The sequence below is a fragment of the Pleurodeles waltl genome, chromosome 2_2, assembly GCF_031143425.1.
Source record: "Pleurodeles waltl isolate 20211129_DDA chromosome 2_2, aPleWal1.hap1.20221129, whole genome shotgun sequence".
NCBI classification, from domain to species: Eukaryota; Metazoa; Chordata; class Amphibia; order Caudata; family Salamandridae; genus Pleurodeles; species Pleurodeles waltl.
This window is the reverse complement of record NC_090439.1, coordinates 589161886-589184809: the sequence shown is the minus strand read 5'-3', so window position 1 is coordinate 589184809 and position 22924 is coordinate 589161886. Positions and strand designations below refer to the sequence as shown.

The window sequence follows — 22924 nt, the reverse complement described above, 5'->3', positions numbered from 1 at the left end:
CTGCTTCTAGACTATATTGTTACTGGGGGGCAGGCACTCTGCGCATGGGGATGGTGGGCAGATTTCAGCCTGCTTTACAGTGGGGCTCGAAGGGGGAAGTTGGGTCCTTTTATAGTTCTGGGTTTTGTTGAGTTCTTCAATGTGTGGTTACAATTGGTTTACAGTGCAATATTGTCTGAGAGTTTTGAAAGAGGTCCGAAAAAGGATGGCGACCCCAACTGTTGTTTATTCCTAAACTCAATATGGGTAGTGACAGGGGATAACACGTCCCCCCCTAGTTGTGTGACCTGTCGCAGGGGAAGAAGCTCGGGGTGTTGACGCAGAATGTAAATGGGCTAGGGAGTAAAATCAAAAGGACAATGATAATGCAATATTTGGACAGGAGACTCACCTCAAGGGCAATCACTAAAAAACTTTTGACAGATATGGTTTCACCCTAGCGCCCCATGCTGGCTTTACTTCAGAGTTGAGGGGGACGGGAATCCTCCTTAAAAAAGCTACGCCCTTCATTATACACCACACATAGTATGATCCCTCTGGTAGGTTTGTGGGATAATCTGGCACTTGGAAGAGTTTTGCTTTGAACATTTGCCCAATGTATATCCCACTCCGCTTACATGCACAGATGCTGGCCGACCTGGGCACACTAATGCTAGAAATGCCACCTGGTATCCTTATCACGGGAGGGGACATGAATGCGGTCGTAAATCCCATACTAGACAAAGCAAGCCTGACTAAGTTGTGGGAAAGGGCAGGCCCTCAACCAGCATTCATAGAGGACCTCGGACTGGTTGACCTCTGGCATGACCATAACCCACATGAATGACAGTATACCTACTTGTCGGCAGCCCACGACAGCTGGTCCCAGCTGGACTGCCTCTTTACACAACACCTACAAACACAGGTTTTGGAGTGCCATACTTAGGGCACACTCCATCCCCGATCATTCTCCAGAGAGAGTGACATTTGATGGTCTGACAACCTGTGGTGATGTAGTCCTGCAGTTCACTCCATGGTATCCAAAGTAGAAAGACCAGAGGTACAAACTTAGGGGAGTAGCTGGCAACTATTTTCAGGAAAATATAGGTAGAGTAAACTCTGCCTGTGATATATTAGAAACCTAAAGATTCCCTGGACATGCTTGAGAAGGACATATCTGAAATTGAGCCCCGTCTCCTAATGCAAGAAGACCCAGACCTCAAACACAGACTCCGCCTTAAACAGCAAGAATTTCGGGAAGTCGCTGAGCAGGCAGCACAGGCGCATACCTTAGCCACCCAACTTCGGCTTTACGATGTGGGTGAAAAAACAGGTAAACTTCCAGCTTGGCTAGGAAAAAAAGATTTGGGCAAAAACCAGGTTCTCGAGCTACAAGACCGCTCAGGTATGATTAGGAGAAGTGGCAAAGAAATCGCAGGCATTTGCAGACTACACCTGAACCTCCACTATGCTACATTGGGACTGCACAGACTTCCTCAGAGACATTCGTCTCAGCCCTTTTACTGAGGAAGATAAGATGTTCCTGGACAGCGATCGAATGGCGGTTGAAACACCAAAGGCATTGAGGCGTTTACAATTTAGTAAGGCGGTAGCCCAAATGGGCTCCCTGTGGGACTAAACAAAAGTATGGCCAGCAAGATAGTCAAAAAACTTCTTGCAACGCATTGGAAATGGAAGAACTGGCAAACGACCAAAGCATGGCAGCTATAGTAGTAATCCCCAAGAAGAATAAACCAACGAGCCTTGCTTAACTTAGAGGCAAAAGTATTGGCTAAGGTGTTAGTGTTCCGACTCTGCAAGGTGACCACAGCAATGATTCATCCAGATCAATCTGGCGAGATCCACTAATAAAAGGTATACGTGGCTCAGGGAGTTGCAAGGAACGCACAACATTATATGCGGATGACGTACTACTTTATCTGACATAGCCCACCTTATCAGTTGACAGTGTTACAGATATTCCGCATCTTTGGAGACCATGCAGGATACTGCATCAATTGGGACAAATTCTGCATTTTCCCGCAGGAGGATGACTACCAATCTTGCTCCTGCGAACAGCCATCCCCTTGGCATTGGAGGGCTTCATCAATCTGAGCATATATGTTACTGTTATGTTGGGAGGCCATTACTTTTTTGCAAAGAAACCTGTAGGAACTTTTTGCCTAATTTCGTGACAGTGTCAGTCACTAGAGGTCCCTCCCACTGTCTTTGATGGGTAAATGCTGTATATAAGATTATGTCACAATTCTTACATGTCCTTCAAAACACACCTTTCCTGATACCCCAAGTCTTTTTCCGTAAAATAGACCATGAGTATTGATTGTCCCATTGGGACAGCAGGGAATCTCGGATTCCTCTCCATAAGCTCTAGAAAGGGATATATGATGGTGGCCTTGCTGAACCAAATCTCCTTGAATAGTGTTGGGTGATCCAACTGATAGTAATTAATGACTGGGTCTTTGAGGACCAACAAGAACCAGCAATATCAGTGAACAGGGCCCGAGGGATTATCTGCTGCTACTATACAGACAAGGATAGAGGGACAAACTCCCACTCCACACTAGGACAGTTGTCAATGTATAGACAGAAGCAACAAACTTTTTATGATGGGCTGGGGAATTGACAGAACAGAATCCCCTGTGGGATGGTGACATACTCAGAGAGGTATGTGTATTGAATTGTTTTTCCAAGTGGGACCTCTTAGGCATAGATTGCCTTGGAGGCTTGATTAGAGGGCAGGCTCTCCAGTACTTTGAGGCATTACAGATGGACTACAATCTGATAGAGGCGGAGTGATATCCCTAGCTCCACGTGGTGCATGCACTTAGGGTGCATGTATCAGGAGAGGAAGAAGTGGTGAAATCAGCAGCAAGAGAAGACAGACTTCATCTGGACCTGATGCAGGACAAAGCCATCTCCCTTACTTACAAATAAAACATAAACAATACTCCTGATGCTATAGTTGGGTTGCAAAATAAATAGAGTGCTGACCTAAGAGATCTAGATGACGAAGAGTGGTTAGAGGACCTGCAGGGAACTTGGGTCATTGCAATATGCATAGGGTTTTGTTTGGTACAGCTCTGTATATAATATAGATCCTATTATTCTAGAACTCTGCTCTACAAGATTGGTAGGGGCAGTCCCTCCCTCTGTCTGAGAGGCTGTGGGCAGGACGGCACATTTATTCATACCCTGTGAGCCTGTCCTGTCATAAAGGCATAATGGGAAGGAGTGACGAACCTGACGTTTAGAGTCCAAACCTAGCGGTGTTGACAGAATCTAAATGGCTCCTTCTTAACAAAGCGGAAGAACTTGCTTGGCCGAGATATCAAAGGCTATGGTTGGCGGTGGGAGCTAGCGTGGCAAAAAGAAATGTGGCAAGGACATGGGGATCCCCTATACCTCCAGCAGTTGACAATTGGAAGAAACATATGTACTGGTGTCAGCAAGCGGAGAAAGTGGTATACCAACCAGAGGGTGCCCCGCAAAACGGGAAAGTGTAAGGGGGAGATGGATGGAACAATTATTGTGCCTATGGATGTCTCTAGCCACCAGGTGACATTAGAGTGGTGTCAACCAACATAACAAAGGTGAGTTTCCCGTTTAGGCAACCCCAATAACAGAACAATTCAGTCAGGTTGGCTTCTTCCCACATCTAACCAGCGCCAGGCATTTCTTTGTCACTCCTAAAACTCAGGGACCACTTAACGCTTACACAACAGTTTTATTATTTTATTGCAATTGTTGATGGCAAACTTATGAAGTGATAAGGAGTGAACAGTAAGACTTTTACAGAGCTGTCTCTTTCCATCTGACACATATTGGGGATCCTCAATTATGCACTTTATGAATGGTTATGCATTTTGCGCATATGATAATCTTTATCTTCATCGGAAGGATTTTTTAAAACAGATTTATTAACCTAATATTATTGATTGTTGGACTCTAAGAAGGTGAAAACGGTGAAGGGACTGCTACTTTTATTGTTAAAGACTAAGGGGATTATTCTAACTTTGGAGGAGTGTTAATCCGTCCCAAAAGTGACGGTAAAGTGACGGATATACCACCAGCTGTATTACGAGTTCCATAGGATATAATGGACTCGTAATACGGCTGGTGGTAAATCCGTCACTTTTCCGTCACTTTTGGGACGGATTAACACCTCCTCCAAAGTTAGAATAACCCCCTAAATGTGCACTTTATATTTATGCCCTCACCCTAAACAAATGTTACTAGCACAGCTGCTTATAATTCTGCTTTTGACAAATTGTTTTATTTTTGATTGCATTGTATTATATGCTTTTTAAACGTTGCAATGGTTTTAATTAACTGTGCAATACTAATAAACTTGAAACTCTCCTAAACCGTCTCCACACTGCAGCCCCTACGTGTCCCTTTGTCTGGGCCCCCATTCACGATTATGCTCCTGTCCTGGCGAATTACAGATTTTCACTAAAGAAATAAATGGGAAAAAACACACAAAATAAGATCATAATACAAAAAATAATTTTGCTACCCAGTCCACACGAGACAAGCAAATCAGGGCTAAAGAACTACCTAGAGCAAAACTCTGTGATACTTAGGGCCTGATTTTGTTCTCGGCGGATGGAATAATCTATCATAAACATGACAGATAACCTGCCTGCTGTATTACGATCTCCACAGAATATCACAGGATTGTAATACAGCAGATGGGATATCCGTCAGGTTTGTGACAGAGTATTCTCCTCTGCCAAGAACTAAATCAGGCCCTTAATTCTCCACAACAAGGTACTGGGAGCATTTTTTATTCTGCCCAAGAGTATGACTCAATTTACCTGTCAAGGTCTGGATAACACTCAGTCTTAACTTGTCCAAGAAAGGCCCGCCCCACTTTTCAAGTTCTTACGATTAGTGCCACCTGCAATAGTTCACCTACTTGAATGTACTCACTCTACACTGCATTTCTATATGTTTAGCTCCAATCGCCTGTCAGGAATATAAAGTACTTTGTGGCCATTGCTAATTCGTTTTTCTAATTACAATATCGCTAATAAAAGAATATTGACATTACAAACGACTGGGCATTTGGCCCCTCATTCTAAAAATGTCTGGGACTAGGGCTACCAACACCTGGTTCCTTCTTTGTGCCATTGTAAAGATTTCCAAAAACTACAGCTCGTCTGCGAGTAACAATGCACATCTCCCACTGCTTTCCAGAAATGCCTCCGACATCCTTTTGCTCCAGAGACAGCTAAGTGGTAATCAATAGAAGACAACTGTTTTGGGGGATTCTTTTGCTGGTTATTTCCAAAAGCTTTAGACAGGTCTAAAATATTTCCGGAACGGCTGCCAGCAATGTCATTACTGGATCTCTTATTTGAGCTTTTTTTCTACCATGTTTAACACCAGGTCCTGGTTGCACAGTTTTGCATGTCACCAGGGCAAGTGCTTAGAATCACTGCGCCTTTATACGAACATAGTACCTGGCGGCCTGTTACATATGCATGTATGTTAGTAACTATTAACCTTTGGGAAGAAAAAACAGTTTAGCTAACATTCCAAAAGCAACCAATCCACGTACGTGTGTGGCCGGCCTAAACCCGATGCTTCAGTGCTGTTAACACGTCAGACACTGGCGACAGTCATTAGTTTAACACTTGTGAAAGGTGAACGCAAAGATATGGCGTGCGTGGAGGCGTTTCACAGGAGGGAACAACCAGGGCCCCACAAACGTATCATTTGCTCGTTCTAACCTTCCTCTCGTGGTCCTCTGTAGAATCTTCATTCCAGTCAGGCAGCAGGACTTGCCCTCCCACTCCCCCTCGCGCACTTCCAGGTCTTCCGCCGCGGGGGCAGGAGAGTGGAGCTGTAGTTCACTGAAGATCCCATAACCATCTTGCACGAGGAAGCACAGTCTGAATAAAAAAAAAGTACACGGTAAACTGCGGAAGACTGTTCAGTGTCAAGAGTTAAAATTCACGTCTGTAGTCTTCATCTTAAAAGCCGCAGTTAAGACACTTGCTGATTGGGAAAAACATGGCCATCATTCTTAGGACACCAAAGTCTGTGCCTTCAAAGACTCAATAAACCTTGATTTCTCGAACAGCTGATTGTAACTGCTTCCATGTGTTCAACTAATGCCTCCTAAATCCACCCGATAAGTGAATTAATTTCTCCAAAAAAATCTGTATTCATTAAATTACCAGTGTTTAATGGATTTTTTTAAATAGGTAAAAATATCAGAGGACTTTTCCCCAATACAAAATATTGCAATCCTGGGATAAACACACGCTAATATAGCCCTTGGAGTGCATATACAACTAGCAACGTCTTTCCATGCTTATTGGACGGAGTCCAACAAAAAGAAGCAAATTTAAGTAAACAATTCTTATAATATTGCACCCTAAGCGGCGGATTGACCCCGAAGATAAGCACATGGAACCATGCTCAAAGAAGGCAACACAGCTCCTATGCGTGGAAGAATTAGGAATGGGCAAAACTCCCAATTTTCGGTTCAGCTGAAAATCATGTAAAATATACGAAAATTCCCCGCAGCCACTATGTATGATCCCACAACAGACAAGCACCACGGGCAAACCCACCATTTCTGGCCTTGAGAAAAAGTTGATGTGATTATTTTTATTGGAAAAATTAAAAGAAAACATGCAGCCAACGTGGACGCCATAAACTTGTAATGAAAACGTGGATGTAAAAAAAAAAAAATGCTAATGTGGAGTTAAACTAGTGATCTTTTTTAAAATAAAAAGATGTTTAGACGTGCCTTGCATATTATTATTGGATGTAAAGGACAATCTTTAACCAACTAACCGAGCACTCAAATCGCAGTCAGCTGCAGTGTTAATTAACACCCTACAACAACAACTTTAAATTAAAAAGATTACATACACTAAATCACCACCTAACTGGGCACCCTAAGCAAAGAAAGGATAGACGTGTTTTATACTTAATATATATAAAAATAAAAATAAATTAAAAAATAAATCCTGACCCATCTTTGTCACTGAAGATGAAGTGAAAGAAACTGTTTTTAGAGGAGCGTGGATGAGGTGCCCAGGCTTTGTGCAGTTATTCGAAGTAAAGGAAGACAGTGGGTAAAGCGGACTGACCCACTGCCACATGCTATGTTGTAGGCAGATCCAAAAATACGAATGACAATTTATCTGCCCAAAGGATGAAGTCCCCATATAAGTACATTATGTGTATTTTTTGGACACACATTATTCTGCCGGGAAGCTAAACTCTGTCTCACAGGTCAGACCTACATAGATGAGGAAAAATTATTCAAAATGCAAAATTCCACCCTCTTTCAAAAATACATCTTTAAAAAAGAAAGTATAAACAATTTCAGTCTTAAAAATAGTTGCCACGATTCTTTTAAAACTGTTTTATACATTTTATAACACAGTTTGGCGTGCTAGTTAAAAAACTATAAATGTGTTTGAGAATGTTTCAATAAACCATGACTTACTAAAAAATAAACATGTTATGTAAAACGTTTCAACAAAGAGGCCCACCCTTTTTTAAACGCCTAAATAACTGGTATCACTTTTAAAAAACGTGGTCTTGTTTTTCAAAATTTCATGATTTTTATTTTTTTTGCAAACAATGACAACTTTAAAAAAACGTAAAGAAGTATACTTAGAACTTTTGGGCCGACATGCCCAATTTAAATCAAACTAAAACACATTTAAAACTTTTTGAACAAGCAACGTTCAATTTTTAAGTACTTTCACTTATTCTATCTATGTTGTTGAGCATATTCATTTATGAGGAAGGGGACAGCTTTACATAGCACAAGGCTGTTACATGACGGGACACGAGGATTAAAGTGGTATGACTGGGGTTTTACAACATCTTAGGAAAAGGACGATGGTAGAAGTAGAGAGAAAATGTGCATAAAGAACGTGGGTACAAGGAGGAAGAAGGAATGAACAAGTCGGGGGCAGCAGGCAGCAGAAACTGAGGATGGGTAATATATTATTCACAAGACATGGCTAAAATTAGAAGTACTAATTCAATACTGGAGTTTAAAAAGTTTGTACGTTCTTTAGAATTCACTGTCATCTTGGTTTTCGAGAGCTTTACTTTACAGATGGAAATAACCTGAAGTCAGGAAGCATATTTCTTGAGTAGAATCCAGTTTTCTCTCACTAGGTTCAACAAGCATTGGCAATGCCAATTGGTCTGGCTTATGAATGAAAGTGTCTTGGGGGCGTGGCCAGACAAGATGGCCAACAGGACGTGCTCTTAGGGAACTCTGGGGGTTATTCCAACTTTGGAGGAGGTGGTAATCCGTCCCAAATGTGACGGATTTACCACCAGCCGTATTACGATTTCCATAGGATATAATGGACTCGTAATACGGCTGGTGGTATATCCGTCACTTTACCGTCACTTTTGGGACGGATTACCACTTCCTCCAAAGTTGGAATAACCCCCTCTGTCTCCCCGCAACTTATCCTGCTCCACCTGCCCTAATTCACTGGCCTTCCCAGGAAAATCAAGCCTGTGTGACCTAGGAAGCCTATTTGGAGATTTTTGGTAGTTGTGACCGCATTGCGACTGCTGTGAGTGGTCGCGACATGTTGGGCGTTCCCTTGTGGCCAGGCCTTGTGCTGGGCAACTGGAGTTTACCGGCAGCGGTGTTGGGCTCGAAGCACACTGCTGACTTTCTGCCCCTCCCTGGGGCCCCCGGGTTTGTTTAAGCGCTCGCCAACCTCCCCCTCGATCGGCCTGGGTCGGCGGCATCTGCTCCTGTGAGTGGGCTACGTTAATAGGGTGACCAGACGTCCCTGATTTCCCCGGACAGTCCCGGTTTTTAGAGGACTGTCCCAGTGTCCCGACACTTCTCTTAATTTTAAACAAATGTCCCGGTTTTTGGGACAAAGGTCAGATCGTTACATAAATGTCCCGGTTTTTGGGACAAAGGTCAGATTATTTAGGAAATCATAAATTAAAGGTATGCTCTCCTTTAACATACGCCGTCAAAGTATGCAATAATTAAAGTAATTTTTCTGTTACTGTCAGGCAACACAGTCCCCTGTCTGCTCCCAGCAGAGACGGAGTGGGGAGCAGAGAGAGATGGGTGGGGGCGAGTTGGGGGGTGCAGGGTGGGAGGTCAAGGCATAGCTAATTTTATATGTATAGTCTTGTAAATGTGTGTGTGTGTGTGTATATCTATATATATATATATATATAGATATACACACACATACACACAAACCTACACAAAAAACGGGACAGGCCAGATATAAAAGTGAATGTAAAGTCTTTAGTCCTTCTTTTATGTCTGACCTGTTCCGGTTTTTGCACCTCAAAATCTGCTCACCCTAGCTACGTAGCCTAGTGCAAAGCTGCATTACCCCCCTACCCCCCCACTCATCAGAGAGTATCTACAGCAGTTCCAGGATATAAGCTTCTAGGTGCCTGGGGTAACCATTGTGACCGTATGTATGAGCGTGAATCCTTACCCCCCAGCCTGCAATGTAATGACATATACTCAAAGGCCAACTGAGATACACTCCACAACCCCAACAGACACAAACAGGTGTTACAGAGGGAAATGACAGAGAGAGGCGATTACTAATGGACACATCTAGTACCCAAAGATCCTAATGGCGGGGGGGGGGGACGAATATGTTTTGTTCCTGGTGAGACACAATGCGCTGATGTGGAAACGCATGGTTAAGCTAATCCTGGAAAAAAGGCCCCTTTGCCATGAAGCTTGTGTTCTGGGGCCTTCCTGCGTTTAGGGCACTCACAACCTTTGTGAATGTGTCCCATTGGTGGGAGGTGGGTGTGAAACCTTGGGAGATCTGATCCCCAAAGAAGTATTCATAACCTTTCAGGCCATCAAGGATACCTTTAATTTTTAATTTGGGGATGGGACACTTCCTCCAACACGCTAGCCTCACAGCCATTACTAAGGCTATATGGCCCTCATTCCCAGTGGCCCCACCTACCGAGCGCACATTTCAAGCTCTACTAGAAGTGAGGGGAGGGTGTCACTTAAACAGTTATACAGGACCATGTCTGCGGACCACCTATTCTGTCCCACACCAAAGCAGATTGGGACAGAGAGCTTGGACTACAAACAGAGGACACACAGTGGTGGAAATTGTGTGGCATGTTCCAGTATGTCTCTAGCAAAGCTAGATTTGGGCTTGCACACTTTCACTTTCTGCACCATACTTTCATAACACTGCTCTTGCTCCACAAGACAGACCCTGCCAAATGCCAGCATTGCCCCTGTTGTCATCATCCAACATCCTCATTTTTGCATCTTGCTTGGTACTACCCAACGGTTCACACCTTTTGGTTTGGGGTGGTCAAACTAAATACAGTGGTGGCAATTCTCTGTCCGGGGATTCACTAAACTGCCTTTTGGGGACATTCACTGTAAAACAAAAAGTCAGAAAATGGCTTTTAAATTTCTACACTTAATCCTTGTCCTCGCCAAATGACATGTAGTACCACGGCTGGAACTGATTTGGGGCCCTGGGAGAGTGATTTGGCAGAATAGGCTGCAGTGCAGGAATTGAGAATGAAGCAGTGCAGACCTGATGACAAACTGAGTGAAGACCTAGATGTTTGGAATGGTCTACTGGCTGCTTTTCTGGCCCAGCTGTGCTCACAGCAAGCCTCCGAGGTTAAGACTGAAGGGTCCTCTGGTTCGACCGATGTCTAAGTGTTTTTCCGCCACTTTTGATACCCTCACCCCAGGTGCTACTTACTGGATATCAGCCGGCACTAAATGTTACCCGAGGTGCTTGATACCCCCAAGGTTTCCGACTGTGTGGAACTTGTACTGCATCTCCTGGTTATGTATTTGATGGCCATTGTTTATTGTAACCTATATATGGCTTTTGTTGCAATTTAAAGCGACTAATAAAAAATGTTTTAAAAAAAAATGAATGAAAGTGCCTTTTGTGTCACTGATGGGCTTAGGCACTCAATAAGCACGCCCTCTATTACTCATCTTGCACTCGTGCCTCTATTCATCCATCCACTCACTTGTTCTGCATTCACCCTTTGACAAAACTACAATGCAACACACACAGACTCAACATAATATTAGGCCTGGGCAGAATTTTCAATCCCGCCGCGGAATCAGAGGAATTTTGGTAATTCTGAGTTACTCTTGTAAAGCGGAACTACTGATAAATTCAAATTCCGATGCTCTGCTGGTAGAATTAACAATGAGGCAGTGGTTTCTTCAGTTAGAAACAATGGCATAACACTTGGTGCTCTTGCATACTCTGCAGTAATTAAAACTTTTAATCACTAAAGAGTATCTAGGGGCGCCGAGTGATACGCAGTTTCTAAGAGCCGCTGCATCTCAGGTGCCAAGGGTATTTGGCTGTGCTGTATTCTTGGCACAAAATGCATCCTTGCGTAAATCTTTGGACGCAAGGGTGCATTGTGTGCCAAGAAATTAGCGCCAAATGCCCACTCTGACTATCGAAGAATTCTTTGGAATCTGGCAGAATTTCAAGGGAATTTAACTTGATTCAGCAGAATCAAACTGTGCTCACCCCTACAAAACTATGTAAGATAACGTATAAGAATATAAGTAGGAAATAGAAAATGTTATGCTCTTTAAACACGTCGGTCATATGTTTTGAATAATGAAACCAAACTTAGCAACCGGAGGCAGCTGTTGTAAAGTTCCATTAAAAAGAAAACTCGTTTTGGGCATCTTAGAAAAGTACAACTAAAATACATTATGGACAACAAACTTCTATTATTGTCCTCTGTATAAAAGGAAGTCGCTATGTAGGACGCTGCACACTGAAAATGAAAAGAGCTGCAAACAAGCACCAACAGTTAGCACTGCCTTGCAAGTTTTAGCATTCTCCTAAGAAAAATGAAAATCAAAAGAGGCGAAGCCAAGAAGAGAGGGCAAATATGAAAGAATAAAAATGACAACGGAAGGATTGGTGAACCATCTACTCATTTTCAGGTGGATGTGCACATGATCAGAAAAAACGATTATTCATATCGCAAGAGAGCCAATTACTGATGTGGACTAAACCATAACCCCCATGAACTACACCGCAATGGCTGGAAGCAGAGTGTAAATGACATTCAGACAGACAAATGGCTTTAAAGAGCTCTCCCACGGGTCCTCTATGCATCTATATGGATATATATTTATGTATTACTTAATGATTTTTGTATTACAAGATCCTGACAGTCAGCTATACTTGGCAGGGCTTCTGAAGCGATTCTATCAATAATTTGTACAGCACATATCTTCTACCCTGATGGTTTGCTAGAGGTGGTAATCAACATCTTTCCCTACGAAGGTAATCAGTGACAAAATACATATCTGTAGGCTTTAATACCGAGGCATAATAACCCACCCTAGGATGCCTATTGACTTACTTATGCCTCTCACAATCAATCTGTCATCTGAAATATCTTTCCAGCGGGGGTTGGACACAGGGCCTGGCCTGCAGCCAACCCCTGATAATCACCCAAACCTGTGTCTCACCTGGCTAAAGGTCATGCATGCTGAGGGTTTGATCGCAGGGCATGCAGCCAACCCCCATAAACACCCAACCTCGCACCATGCACAGCAGAACAGTCTGTCTCTCTTCATGTGAGAACAGGTCTGAGAGGGTGTCTCTGGGTTTGAGTGTGTCTGGGTGTGAAAGTGGGTGCGTGAGGGTTTCAGTGGGTGTGTCAGTGTATGAATGGGTCTGTGAGTGGGTGCGCCAGTGTCTGAGTGGGTCTATGAGTGGGTGCTGCAGTGTCTGAGTGGGTATGTGAGTTTGTCTGAGTGTGTGTGTGTGTGTGTGTGTGTGTGTGTGTGTGAGGGTCTGAGAGTGGGGTGGGTGCGTCAGTGTATCTGTGAATATATATATATGTATATATATATATATATATATGTATGTGTGTGTGTATATATATATATATATATATATATATATACATATATATATATATATATACATATATATATATGTGTGTGTGTGTGTGTGTGCAGCTGAACAACTCTTTGGTGGTGCCGTCGACTGCTGGTGGTTGCTGAAGCCAGATATTGTATGTATATATATATATATATATATATATAAATAAATAAATAACCTACTGGCGCTCGCCAGTAGGTAATTATAGTTAGGACCATGCTTCTATAGAAAAAGCATTTTTTGATTTGCCCATATTTTTGGCAACATATGACATTTTCCAAAAAACAGTGTGCCATGATTCTTGTTCTGCGTGGGAAGTTTCGGGGTGATTCGTCAAGCGGCGGCCAAGAAAAAGAGGGGGCAAAAAAGTTGTGTTTCTCATGTTACTTCCCATAGGACCTTTAGACACATCTACAGCCTGAACCGCTGGACGGAATGACACGTAATTTGGCAGAAATGTAGGTTTTGGTACGCAGATAATGCTTTTGCATATTTGGTGTAAATCCATTCAGTAGTTTGCAACAAATGAAAGAAAATCCAAATTTGTATATCTGAGGTCACAAATAATTCACAAATATTCACGAATTTTCGCAAATGTGTGCACGAATAGAAGTGCTGTAATTGGTTGGCCACAACTTGAATAGAAAGTTGCGGCTGCCATTTTAAGGTCTTGGGACATGGTCCCTGGGGTTGAAAAACAAAATTAAAAGTAGCATAAGGGGTCAGGGTGGAGGTACCCTGACCCTAGGAGTGGGGTATAGGGCTGCTTGAGGGTCATATGATGGGTTTGAAATGATTTTTCTTCCCCACACACGATATTCGCAAACAATCGAGATTAATCGTGGTTAAGCAAAAAAAAAATTCACAGAACTCATTCATACACTAATTTACTCACCCATACATGCACTCAGAGAATCACGCGGCCACTGACACACCCACTTAGACACTCATGCACCCACTCAGACCCCCTCATAGACTCCCACACCCACTGTCAGACACACTCAGACACTCATGCACCCACTCACATATTCATTCAGACTCTCATGCACCCACTCACAGACCTATTAAGATACTCATGCACCCACTCACAAACCCATTCAGACCTTCATGCACCCACTCACACTTACAGACCAACTCAGACACTGACGCACACACTCACACTCACTCAAACACTGACACACCCATTCACAGACCCACTCAGACACTGACGCTCCCACTCGCAGACCCAATCAGACCCTCATGCACCCAGTCAGACACTCATACACCCAGTCACAGACCCACTAAGACCCTCATGCACCCAGTCACAGACCCACTCCGACCATCATGCACCCACTCACAGACCCACTGAAACACTCATGCATCCACTCACAGACCCACTCAGAACCTCATGTACCCACTCACAGACCCATTCACACACTGACGCACCCAATCAGACCTTCACACACCTACTTTCACACTCAGAGACATCCTCTCACACCTATTCTCACATAAAGAGAGACAGACTGTTCGGCTGTGCATGATGCATGTTGGGTGGTTATGGCGGTTGGTTGCCTGCGGCCAACCCCCACCATGCACGGCCTCTGGCCAGGCGCGGTGCAGGTTTTGTAGTTATCAGGGATTGGCCGCAGGCCAGGCCCTATGACAACCCCTGCTGCGTGCAGCCAAAGGCCATGCGCAGCACAGTGTTGGGTGGTTATAGGAGTTGGACTGCTCAGGCCTGGCCACAGGCGGCCAACTCCAGCTGCGCACGCCCAAAGGTCATGCACAGCATGACGTTGGGTTGTTATAGGGGCTGGCTGCAGAACCTGGCCACAGTGGTTGGATTAACATATAGTCATTAAAATTTACTTTATGTTAAAAAAAAACCCCAGAGAAATTCACAGAAGAAAACAAAGGTTACAGGGACGTTGTAGTTAGGAAATAGAATTTAAAAAACATAGAAATTCACTCAAAACACCAAAGGTTACAGGGACGTTATAGTTAAGCTCATATTTTAAACATACAAAACCATAGAAATGAATCTGTTATAGTTATCTCAAGTAACTACAACTCATGCCCTAAGGTAACTATAACTCACGATCTCGCCATGCACTGCTAATTACCCTACAAATTACGGCACTCAAGCCATCTTTGATAACATCATTGATAATATCAAATGTAGTATTTGCAATAACATTTTTGACCACAAAAATGTGCAATACGAGGGCGCAGGTTATAGTTTTAAAAATTCCCTTTCCTAACTATAGCGGCCCTATAAGCTTTGTTTTTTCAGTGACTATACATGTATAACGTACTGGCAGTTGCCAGTATGTAGTTGTTGTTAGGACATAGTTTCCATAGAAAAAGCGTTTTTGATTTGCCTATACCTTTGGCACCATTTTATGAATCTTTCCAAAAAAGTGCTCCTTTGAATCTTGTTGTGCATGGAATATTTTGGGGTGATCCATCAAGCGGGGGAAGAGAAAAATTAGACTGTCAATAAAAGTGTTTGCCATGTTAATTCCTATAGACTCTTTAGATCCACCTGCAGCCTGACCCGCTGGAGGAATTACACTAAATTTGTCAGAAAGGAAGCTTTTGGACCGCAGATGAGTCTTTTTTTTTATTTGGAGTAAATCCGTTCAGTAGTTTAGGAGAAGTTCAAGGAAATCCAAATTTGTATATCTAGGGTTGCAACTAATTTGCGAATACTGACGATCTTGTGCAGAGATCTAATTGCTTCTAACACTTCAACTAGGAAGTGATGGCAGCCATTTTGAGACTGGGCTCCAGTCAAGTCTCAAAGAAAAAAAGAAAAAAAAAGTGGGGAGGGGGAGCAGGGTACCATTAATCTACCCCCTAACCTTAATGCAGAGATCCCCTGGGCTTAAAAACAGAAAGGCAAAAATTGCGACTATTTGCAAATTTCGTTGTGATTTAATTTTTTGTTTCTAACGAAAAAGCAAGTTTAGTTTCCCTCACTTGCTTTTCTTTTTGCCTCTGGGAGGGTCAGGTATCGGCATGATATTATTTGAAAGAGATGGTGCAAGGGCCTTCCCCTAATAGAGCTTAATATAGTTCCAGGGACCGCCACCTCCCTGGGGCTATGATTATAAAGAACCCCCACACGCCCCTAAGACCAATGCCACCTGGGGCAAAACACTTTTAGAATAATGGGGGGGGTGAGGGGGGTGTTGTGTGGAACGCCTCCGGGGACCGCCACCTTCCCAGGTCTTAAAACTTAATAGTATGTGGGGGGCGCACGTTCCCCAGCGCCCTGGAGACCACCACCTCCCCAGGGCAAAATAGTCCTACAAAAATAGGGGGGTCCTGTGAAATCCTCCCTGGCCCCGGGGAGAAACACCACCCTGGGGCTACTAAATGAAATTAGGAGGAGGTCTGTTGCGGAACCCAGGCACCGGGGGACCGCCACCTCCCCAGGCAAACTTAAAACGATGGAGGGGGGCCACGCAGCCCTCTTCGTGAAGCCATAGATGGCCCTGGGAACTGCCACCTCCTGAGGTGCTCACCCTCATGAATACGTTCAGAACAGTAAGTTCAGAACCTAACTATAATGGTCCCTGTAATCTGTGTTTTTTTAAGTGAAAAAAAAAAATATATGTATATACGCACATATAAAATACTCACTAAAATCACCATACATAGATTTCATATAGTCTGACTGTGTTCATATATCTACACTGTAAACTTCCAAAACGTCCACATTTTTATGGATGGACTGATTACAGAACATTGCTTTTTTCTTTAAAACAGAATCTCTCTTTCCTTTTTTTGACATTTCATTTCATGTACGTAACTCCAATTTTTTGGCTCTGTTATATGCCATTGGGTCTTAATACAGCCAACACGTTTTTAGTGGATTCATCCGCTTCTTCAGGACTAAGTTCGGATGCTTTTTCTGATCCTCCAATCTATTTATGGCTCACTTCCTAACTATGTTCAATCTTATTCTATAGAAATCTTAATTTCCAAATAATGAGAGAAATCTCATATTTTGATTATTTTCCAATGCACTCAATCAGTCAATCAATGTGGTCTTATAACGCACAAGCTTCTCACCCAGTGGCGTCTCCAGGCGCTGGGGGTTGCTGCTGACCTTGTCAGGCTGTTGCTGACAGTCAAAGAGCCACGTTTTGAGTTGCTATTTGAAGTCCTTCAGAGAAGGAGAGGTGCACAGGTGGAGGGGGAGGTCATTCCAGGATCTGGTGGTGAGGTGGAAGAAGAAGCAACCTCCGTAGCGTTTGCGGCAGATACGGGGAACGTTGGCCTGGGCAAGGGAGGCTGAGTGGAGGTTTCTAGTTGGTTGGTGGAAAGAGAGGCGGTTGTTGATGTGGGTGGGGCCAGCTTTGTGGAGGGCCTTGAATGCAGGCGCAGGGAGCTTGAACATACATCTTTCATGGACTGGAAACCGGTGGAGTATCCTGAGGTGGAGGGTGATGCTGGTTCCTCTGGGGAGGACGAGGACAAGTCTGAGTTCTGGATGGTCTGGAGGCGGTTCATGAGCTGTTCAGTGGTTCTGGCATACAGCGCGTTGCCATAGTCGAATCGAATGGAAATGAGGGACTGATGTGATCCTTACTATTTTCATTGCAACATTAGACATCCATAATACAAAATTGCGTATTCGATCTGACTGCCAACCTCCATACACAATTGGCACAATTACTTTTGTGTGGATAACTTGCACAGCCTAACTTCTTCATGCGATTATATGAGCTATTCTTGTGGAAACCTCTGCCCACCAAAGGATATTTCCTGAATGGTAATTCGTGGAGAGAACCCAGGTTCTAAGGAAGGGTAGTTGCACTGCTTAAGACCGCTTTCCAGACACAAAGAAGCTGCATCTTGCACACAGTTCATCAAGGCAGACATAAACGTACCTCTGGTCAAAACTAACTTTCCATGGAAAAGCAATTCCCCAGCCTGAGTCACTTTCGAGGTGGAAATCACAGTAATGTTCGAGTTTCCTATCTAAAGTGACTTAAACATTTTTTTCTCTATAGCACGAGAGAAGTGCGAGGAACAGGAGTGTGATTAAAGTGACTGAAAAAGAAGAATGTGTTAGTGACAGTGAATGAGTGGAGAGGGGTGTGATCAGGGGTATCAGTGTGTCTGAGTAATTGATGTGATCCTAAGTGTGTGTGAGGTGTCTGTTATCTGTTATATTCAGAGGTGGATGGCTAGCTGATATGGGTTGGGAACGGTGGTGGCATGGTGTCTACTTACTGTGAGCTTTGTTGGTTCAGGCACTCCTGACAGCCTTTTGGGCCATCTATGACAAAATTTGGTCATTAACCTATGACAATCCTTTACATAACAGCGGCCCATCCTTAACATACTTTTGGGCTTCCCTAGTAACATTCTTGCTGCCCATGGCGTAAATTGGCCTTTCCACCATACAGAGTGGGAATTCTAAGCTATATTTTGATTATCAATGGCACAATAATAGGCCAGTGTTGACAAATTGCCGGCATGCATTGTTATATTGTGGTTATTCTTAACATACTAGTGACGATCCGATACATACTGTGGACTTTCTTGTCCACATTCTTTTTTCTATGGAGTAATGGAGGCTCATCTGTGACTTAATTTGTGAATTCTACACAACATTCGAGATATCCTGCTACAACAAAAGTCCTTCCATGACATATTGTGGGCATTCTTAACTAATGCACTTCAGCACCTTATCAAAGGTATAAACACTATAGAAACTTAATTATAGTAAAATACAAAACACATTCAGACTTTCTGTTACTACTAATATATTGTGAACTTTTATAAAACAAGTTTTGGCAAAGGCAATAGGTCTCATCTATGCGAGAGCTATTGGCTTTGGCAATGTGTTTTATCCATGTTGTACACTAGTGTGGCTGCTGTTCAGCACAACAAAAGGTTAGTGGCGTGGAGTGGGATCAAGTGGGGTGGAGTGCAATGGGGCAGGGTAGATTGGAGTGTGAAGTTTGGAGTACAGCGGAATGGGATAGACTGGGATAGTGTGTATTGGATTAGAGTGCAGGGGTAAAGTGGGGTGGGGTGGGGTAGAATGGGATAGATTGCAGTGGCTGTAGACTGGGGAAGAGTAAGGTAGACGGGAGTGAGGCAGATTGGGGTAGACTGTAGTGTAGTAGAGTGGGGTAGATGGGAGTGGGAGAGTGAAGAAGAGTGGGGTAGAGTGGAGTTGAGTGGGGTAGCTTGGGGTAGAGTGGAATCGCCTGGGGTAGAGAGGAGGGGGTAGATTGGAGTGGGGTATACTGGAGTGGAGAGAGGTAAAGTGCAGTGGGGTAAACGAAGTGGAGTGGGATAGATTGGAGTGAACTGGGGTGGGACAGACTGGGGGTAGAGTGGAGTAGGGCAGATTGGAGTGGAGTGGGGAAGACTGGTGTAGAAGGGGGAAGATTGGTGTGGGGTAGGTTGGGTGGATCAGAGTAGGGTGGATTAGAGTGGGGTGGATTGGGTGATTAGAGTAGGATTGATTGAGTGGAGAAGAGCAAAGTGGGGTAAAATTGTATAGATTGGGGGAGACTGGTGTGGAGTAGATTAGGGTAGAGTGTGGTAAATTAGAGTGGGGTAGATTGGGGTAGAGTATGGTAGATTGGAGTTGGGTAGATATGGGGTAAAGTGTGGAAGATAGCAGCGAAGTGGGGTAGTTTGGGTGGATTGGAGTGCGGTAGATTGGAGTGAACTAGAGGGGTGGATTGGGGTAGATTTTGATAGTTTGGAGTTGGGCAGTTTTGGGTAGTGTGTGTTAGATTGGATTGGAGTAGCCTGTGTAGATTGGAGTGAAATAGATTGTGGTAAATTGGAGTGGGGTATATTGGGGTTGGGTGGAATGGGGTGGAGTGGAGTTAGACTGGAGTGGGATAAACTAAGGAGTGGAATGGGATAGATTGGATTGGAGTGGAATGGGGTAGACTATGGTGGAGTGGAGTAGATTGGGGTGGGGTCGGGTAGACTGGAGTGAAGTAGGGTAGATTCGGGTGTAGTGGACTGGACCGCAGTACGGTTGACTGGAGTGGAGTTGGGTAGATTCAAGTGGAGTTGGGTAGACTGGAGTAGAGTTGGGTAGACTGGAGTAGAGTTGGGTAGACTGGAGTAGAGTTGGGTAGACTGGAGTAGAGTTGGGTAGACTGGAGTGGAGTAGGGTAATTGGAGTGAAGTGTGGTAGACAGAGGACTAGTGGGTTGGAGTGGGGTAGACTGGAGTGGAGTGGGGTAGACTGGATTGGAGTGGGATACACTGGACCAGAGTGGGGTAGATGTGAGTAGAGTACGGTAGAATGGATTAGACTGAGTGGGTGGGGCTGACTGGGTTATATTAAGTGGAGTGGGGAAGATTAGAGAGGAGTGGGGTGGAATGTGGTGGAGTGGGGTATACTGGAGGGGAGTACATTGGAGTAGACTGTTGTGGAGTGGGGTAGGTTGGTGTCGAGTGGAGTATGGTAGATTGGGGGTAGACTGAAGTGGAGTGGAGCAGATTGGAGTAGTGAAGATTGGAGTGAGGTGGGATAGATGGGTATGGTAGAATGGGGTGGGGGTAATTTGGGGTAGATTGGAGTAGACTGAGGTTGACTGGGGTTGAGTGGGGTAGATTATAGTTGATTAGGGTAGACTGGAGTGGATTGGGGTAGACTGGAGTGGATTTTGGGTAGAATGGTGTGCGGTAGATTATAGTGGAGTGGGGTAAATGACAGTGGAGTAAGCTAGACTGGAGTGTGGTAGATTGAGTGGAATGGCATGGGATAGATTGGAGTATGGGCAGACTTAAGTGGAGTAGGGCAGATTGGTGTGGACTGGGGTAGATTAGGGGAAGCGGGATAGATTAGGGTATGTGGGGTAGATTGGAGTGTGTGAAGTAGAGTGACATGTTGTGTCGTATAGTGAGTGGCGTAGAGTGGAGTGGTGTGGAGTTGAGTGGCATGTCACAATCTTAGAGTGGAGGGGCGTGGAGTGGCATGCTCTAGATTGGAGTACCCTAGAATGGAGTGGCGTAGCAAGGGTGATGTAGAGTGGAGTAAAGTGGAGTGGCGTAGTGCGGATTATGCATAGTGTGGTAGTGCACTGCCATTGCAGAAAAAACATTTTCAACTGAATATTCTGAAACATCAACACAGTTAATTTTTGTTGAATGCTAGAAAAAAGATTATCCTACACCCTTTTGTAGGAGGCTGCCTCAGTTTATGGTGTACACCTATGGTGTGGCATCCTTCACGGAGTCCAGGCAACCCTTAGAGATAGTGTTTAGGTGACCAGATTGCAAAGGCTCTCTATGGGTAGCTGTGGTGAGCAGCTAAAGCTTATCCAGGAGGAGTATAAAGCACTTGCAATAACACAATAGTGAGTAAGTAGCTGTTCACAAGAAAGAACCACACCAGGTGTTGTAAAAATAAAGTATTCTTTATTACAACACTAAGATTATTCTAACTTTGGTATATCTCCACTTGGAGATATCTACACACAAAATATGCCCTTAGTAACAAGCAGGAAAGGCATAGAAATACAAGGAGCCCTATTGGGCGGGTGGCGGCAAACCATATACTAAGAAAGTGGCATAAGAATGGAGATGCCCAACTGAAGTAAGTGTGTTAGAATCCCAGGGGCTGGGGGAGTAAGAAATTACAAAAGTTAAGTACCAGAGGTGCCCAGGTGCAGAGCTGTTGTCGAGCCAAGTGTCCCATAGGCTAACACATGACTGTTGCAGTCGGAGTTTTCTGGATTCAGGACCCTTTTCAGTGGACCCAGAGGAGAGTGGCACAACGAAGATTGCAGAGTGTCCCCACCCGTAGATACCCAGAAGACCAGAGTACCTACACCAGGGGGCCCAGGTGGATAGGGGTGAAGTGGAGTCGGAAACCCTCACTGGAAGCCTGCATTGCCCAGCTGCTGTCGTGACTCGTGGACCAGGCCAGTGGAACCCATAGGTGGATTCCGGACATGAAGAACCTGAAAAAGAAAGGGACAGTGTCCAGAGCACTCAGAGATATCTAGGCGGTGTAGCTAAGCAATGCACATCCTCTTTGAGGTGAAGTTCCTGCAGGATGGTGAAGAAAGAAGTCCAGCTGCAGAGTCCAGGGGATGCAGAAGATCCTTTGAGTCACCCACAAGCTGTCACATGTCAGTCACCAGATTGCAGGTAGGGCAGTGGCCAGCTGGGCTACCAACAAGCCTTGGCAAGAGCAAATAGTTTTTGAAAGGAAGATTGTAGGTTTTTGAGGACCAGCAAGGTCCTAGTGACTTGACCCTTGTAAGAGAGCGTCTGGGCAGGCATTCAGCAGGGAGGAAAGCCTGCCGGAGTCGGAGGAGCCCCCAGAGTGACCCAATGGCAGTGGGCACAGGGAGTTGCAAGGAGGCCTCAGCAGCACAACAAAACAGGAGTCGCAGGTCACAGGAGCTGTAGAGTGGAAGCTGATCTTCAAGTTGCAGAGTGCTGGGACTTCTTAGAGCCTGAAGATCTCCCGGAGGAACCACCAACAAGCCTTGGCAAGAGCAACAGTTGCAGTACATAGGGGTTCCATTCCAGTGGCTGCAGCCGCAGCCCACCGTCTCCCAAGGGGGACCCAGAGCGGGCCACAGAACCACCACCTGTAAGCAGAGCCTTTTTACTGTCCGTGGGACAACAGTGTCTACCAGCCAGTTGTTGTTGTCGTAGTCTTGAGGTGCCTGAAGATGCAGGGGAGTGACTACTTCATTCCAAGGGAGATTCCTTCTTGCTTCTTGGATGCAGAGTCCTTGTGACCCTGCTTGATGCACAACTACAGATGTTGCAGAAATCTTGCAGAAGCTGGAGAAACAGTGTTGCAGTGGGAGCCCTCTCAACTGGATACAATCTTGTTTCACTTCCAAAAGCAGATCAGCAATTGTTCCGGAGGCCAGGAGCAGATGTCGTCTTGAAGAAAGTTCCTTGTAGAGTCTTGCTCGACCAATCTGAGGACTCACCCTTGGGGGAGCCCTTAAGTAACCCTAAAAAGTGGGTTGGTCACTCTCTATAGTGACTAACCTATCAGAGGGGGT

At 44.5% G+C, this 22924-nt stretch overlaps 1 protein-coding gene across 1 annotated transcript in view; it reads right to left on the bottom strand.

The window, feature by feature from the left end:
- The window catches only part of SPIDR (scaffold protein involved in DNA repair), a 1761208-nt gene that overhangs the window by 401314 nt on the left and 1336970 nt on the right, over positions 1-22924 (bottom strand). The window contains exon 12 of the mRNA XM_069220129.1: positions 5736-5897. Coding sequence (XP_069076230.1) covers positions 5736-5897 — 162 coding nt within the window. The remainder of the gene's footprint in view (positions 1-5735; positions 5898-22924) is intronic.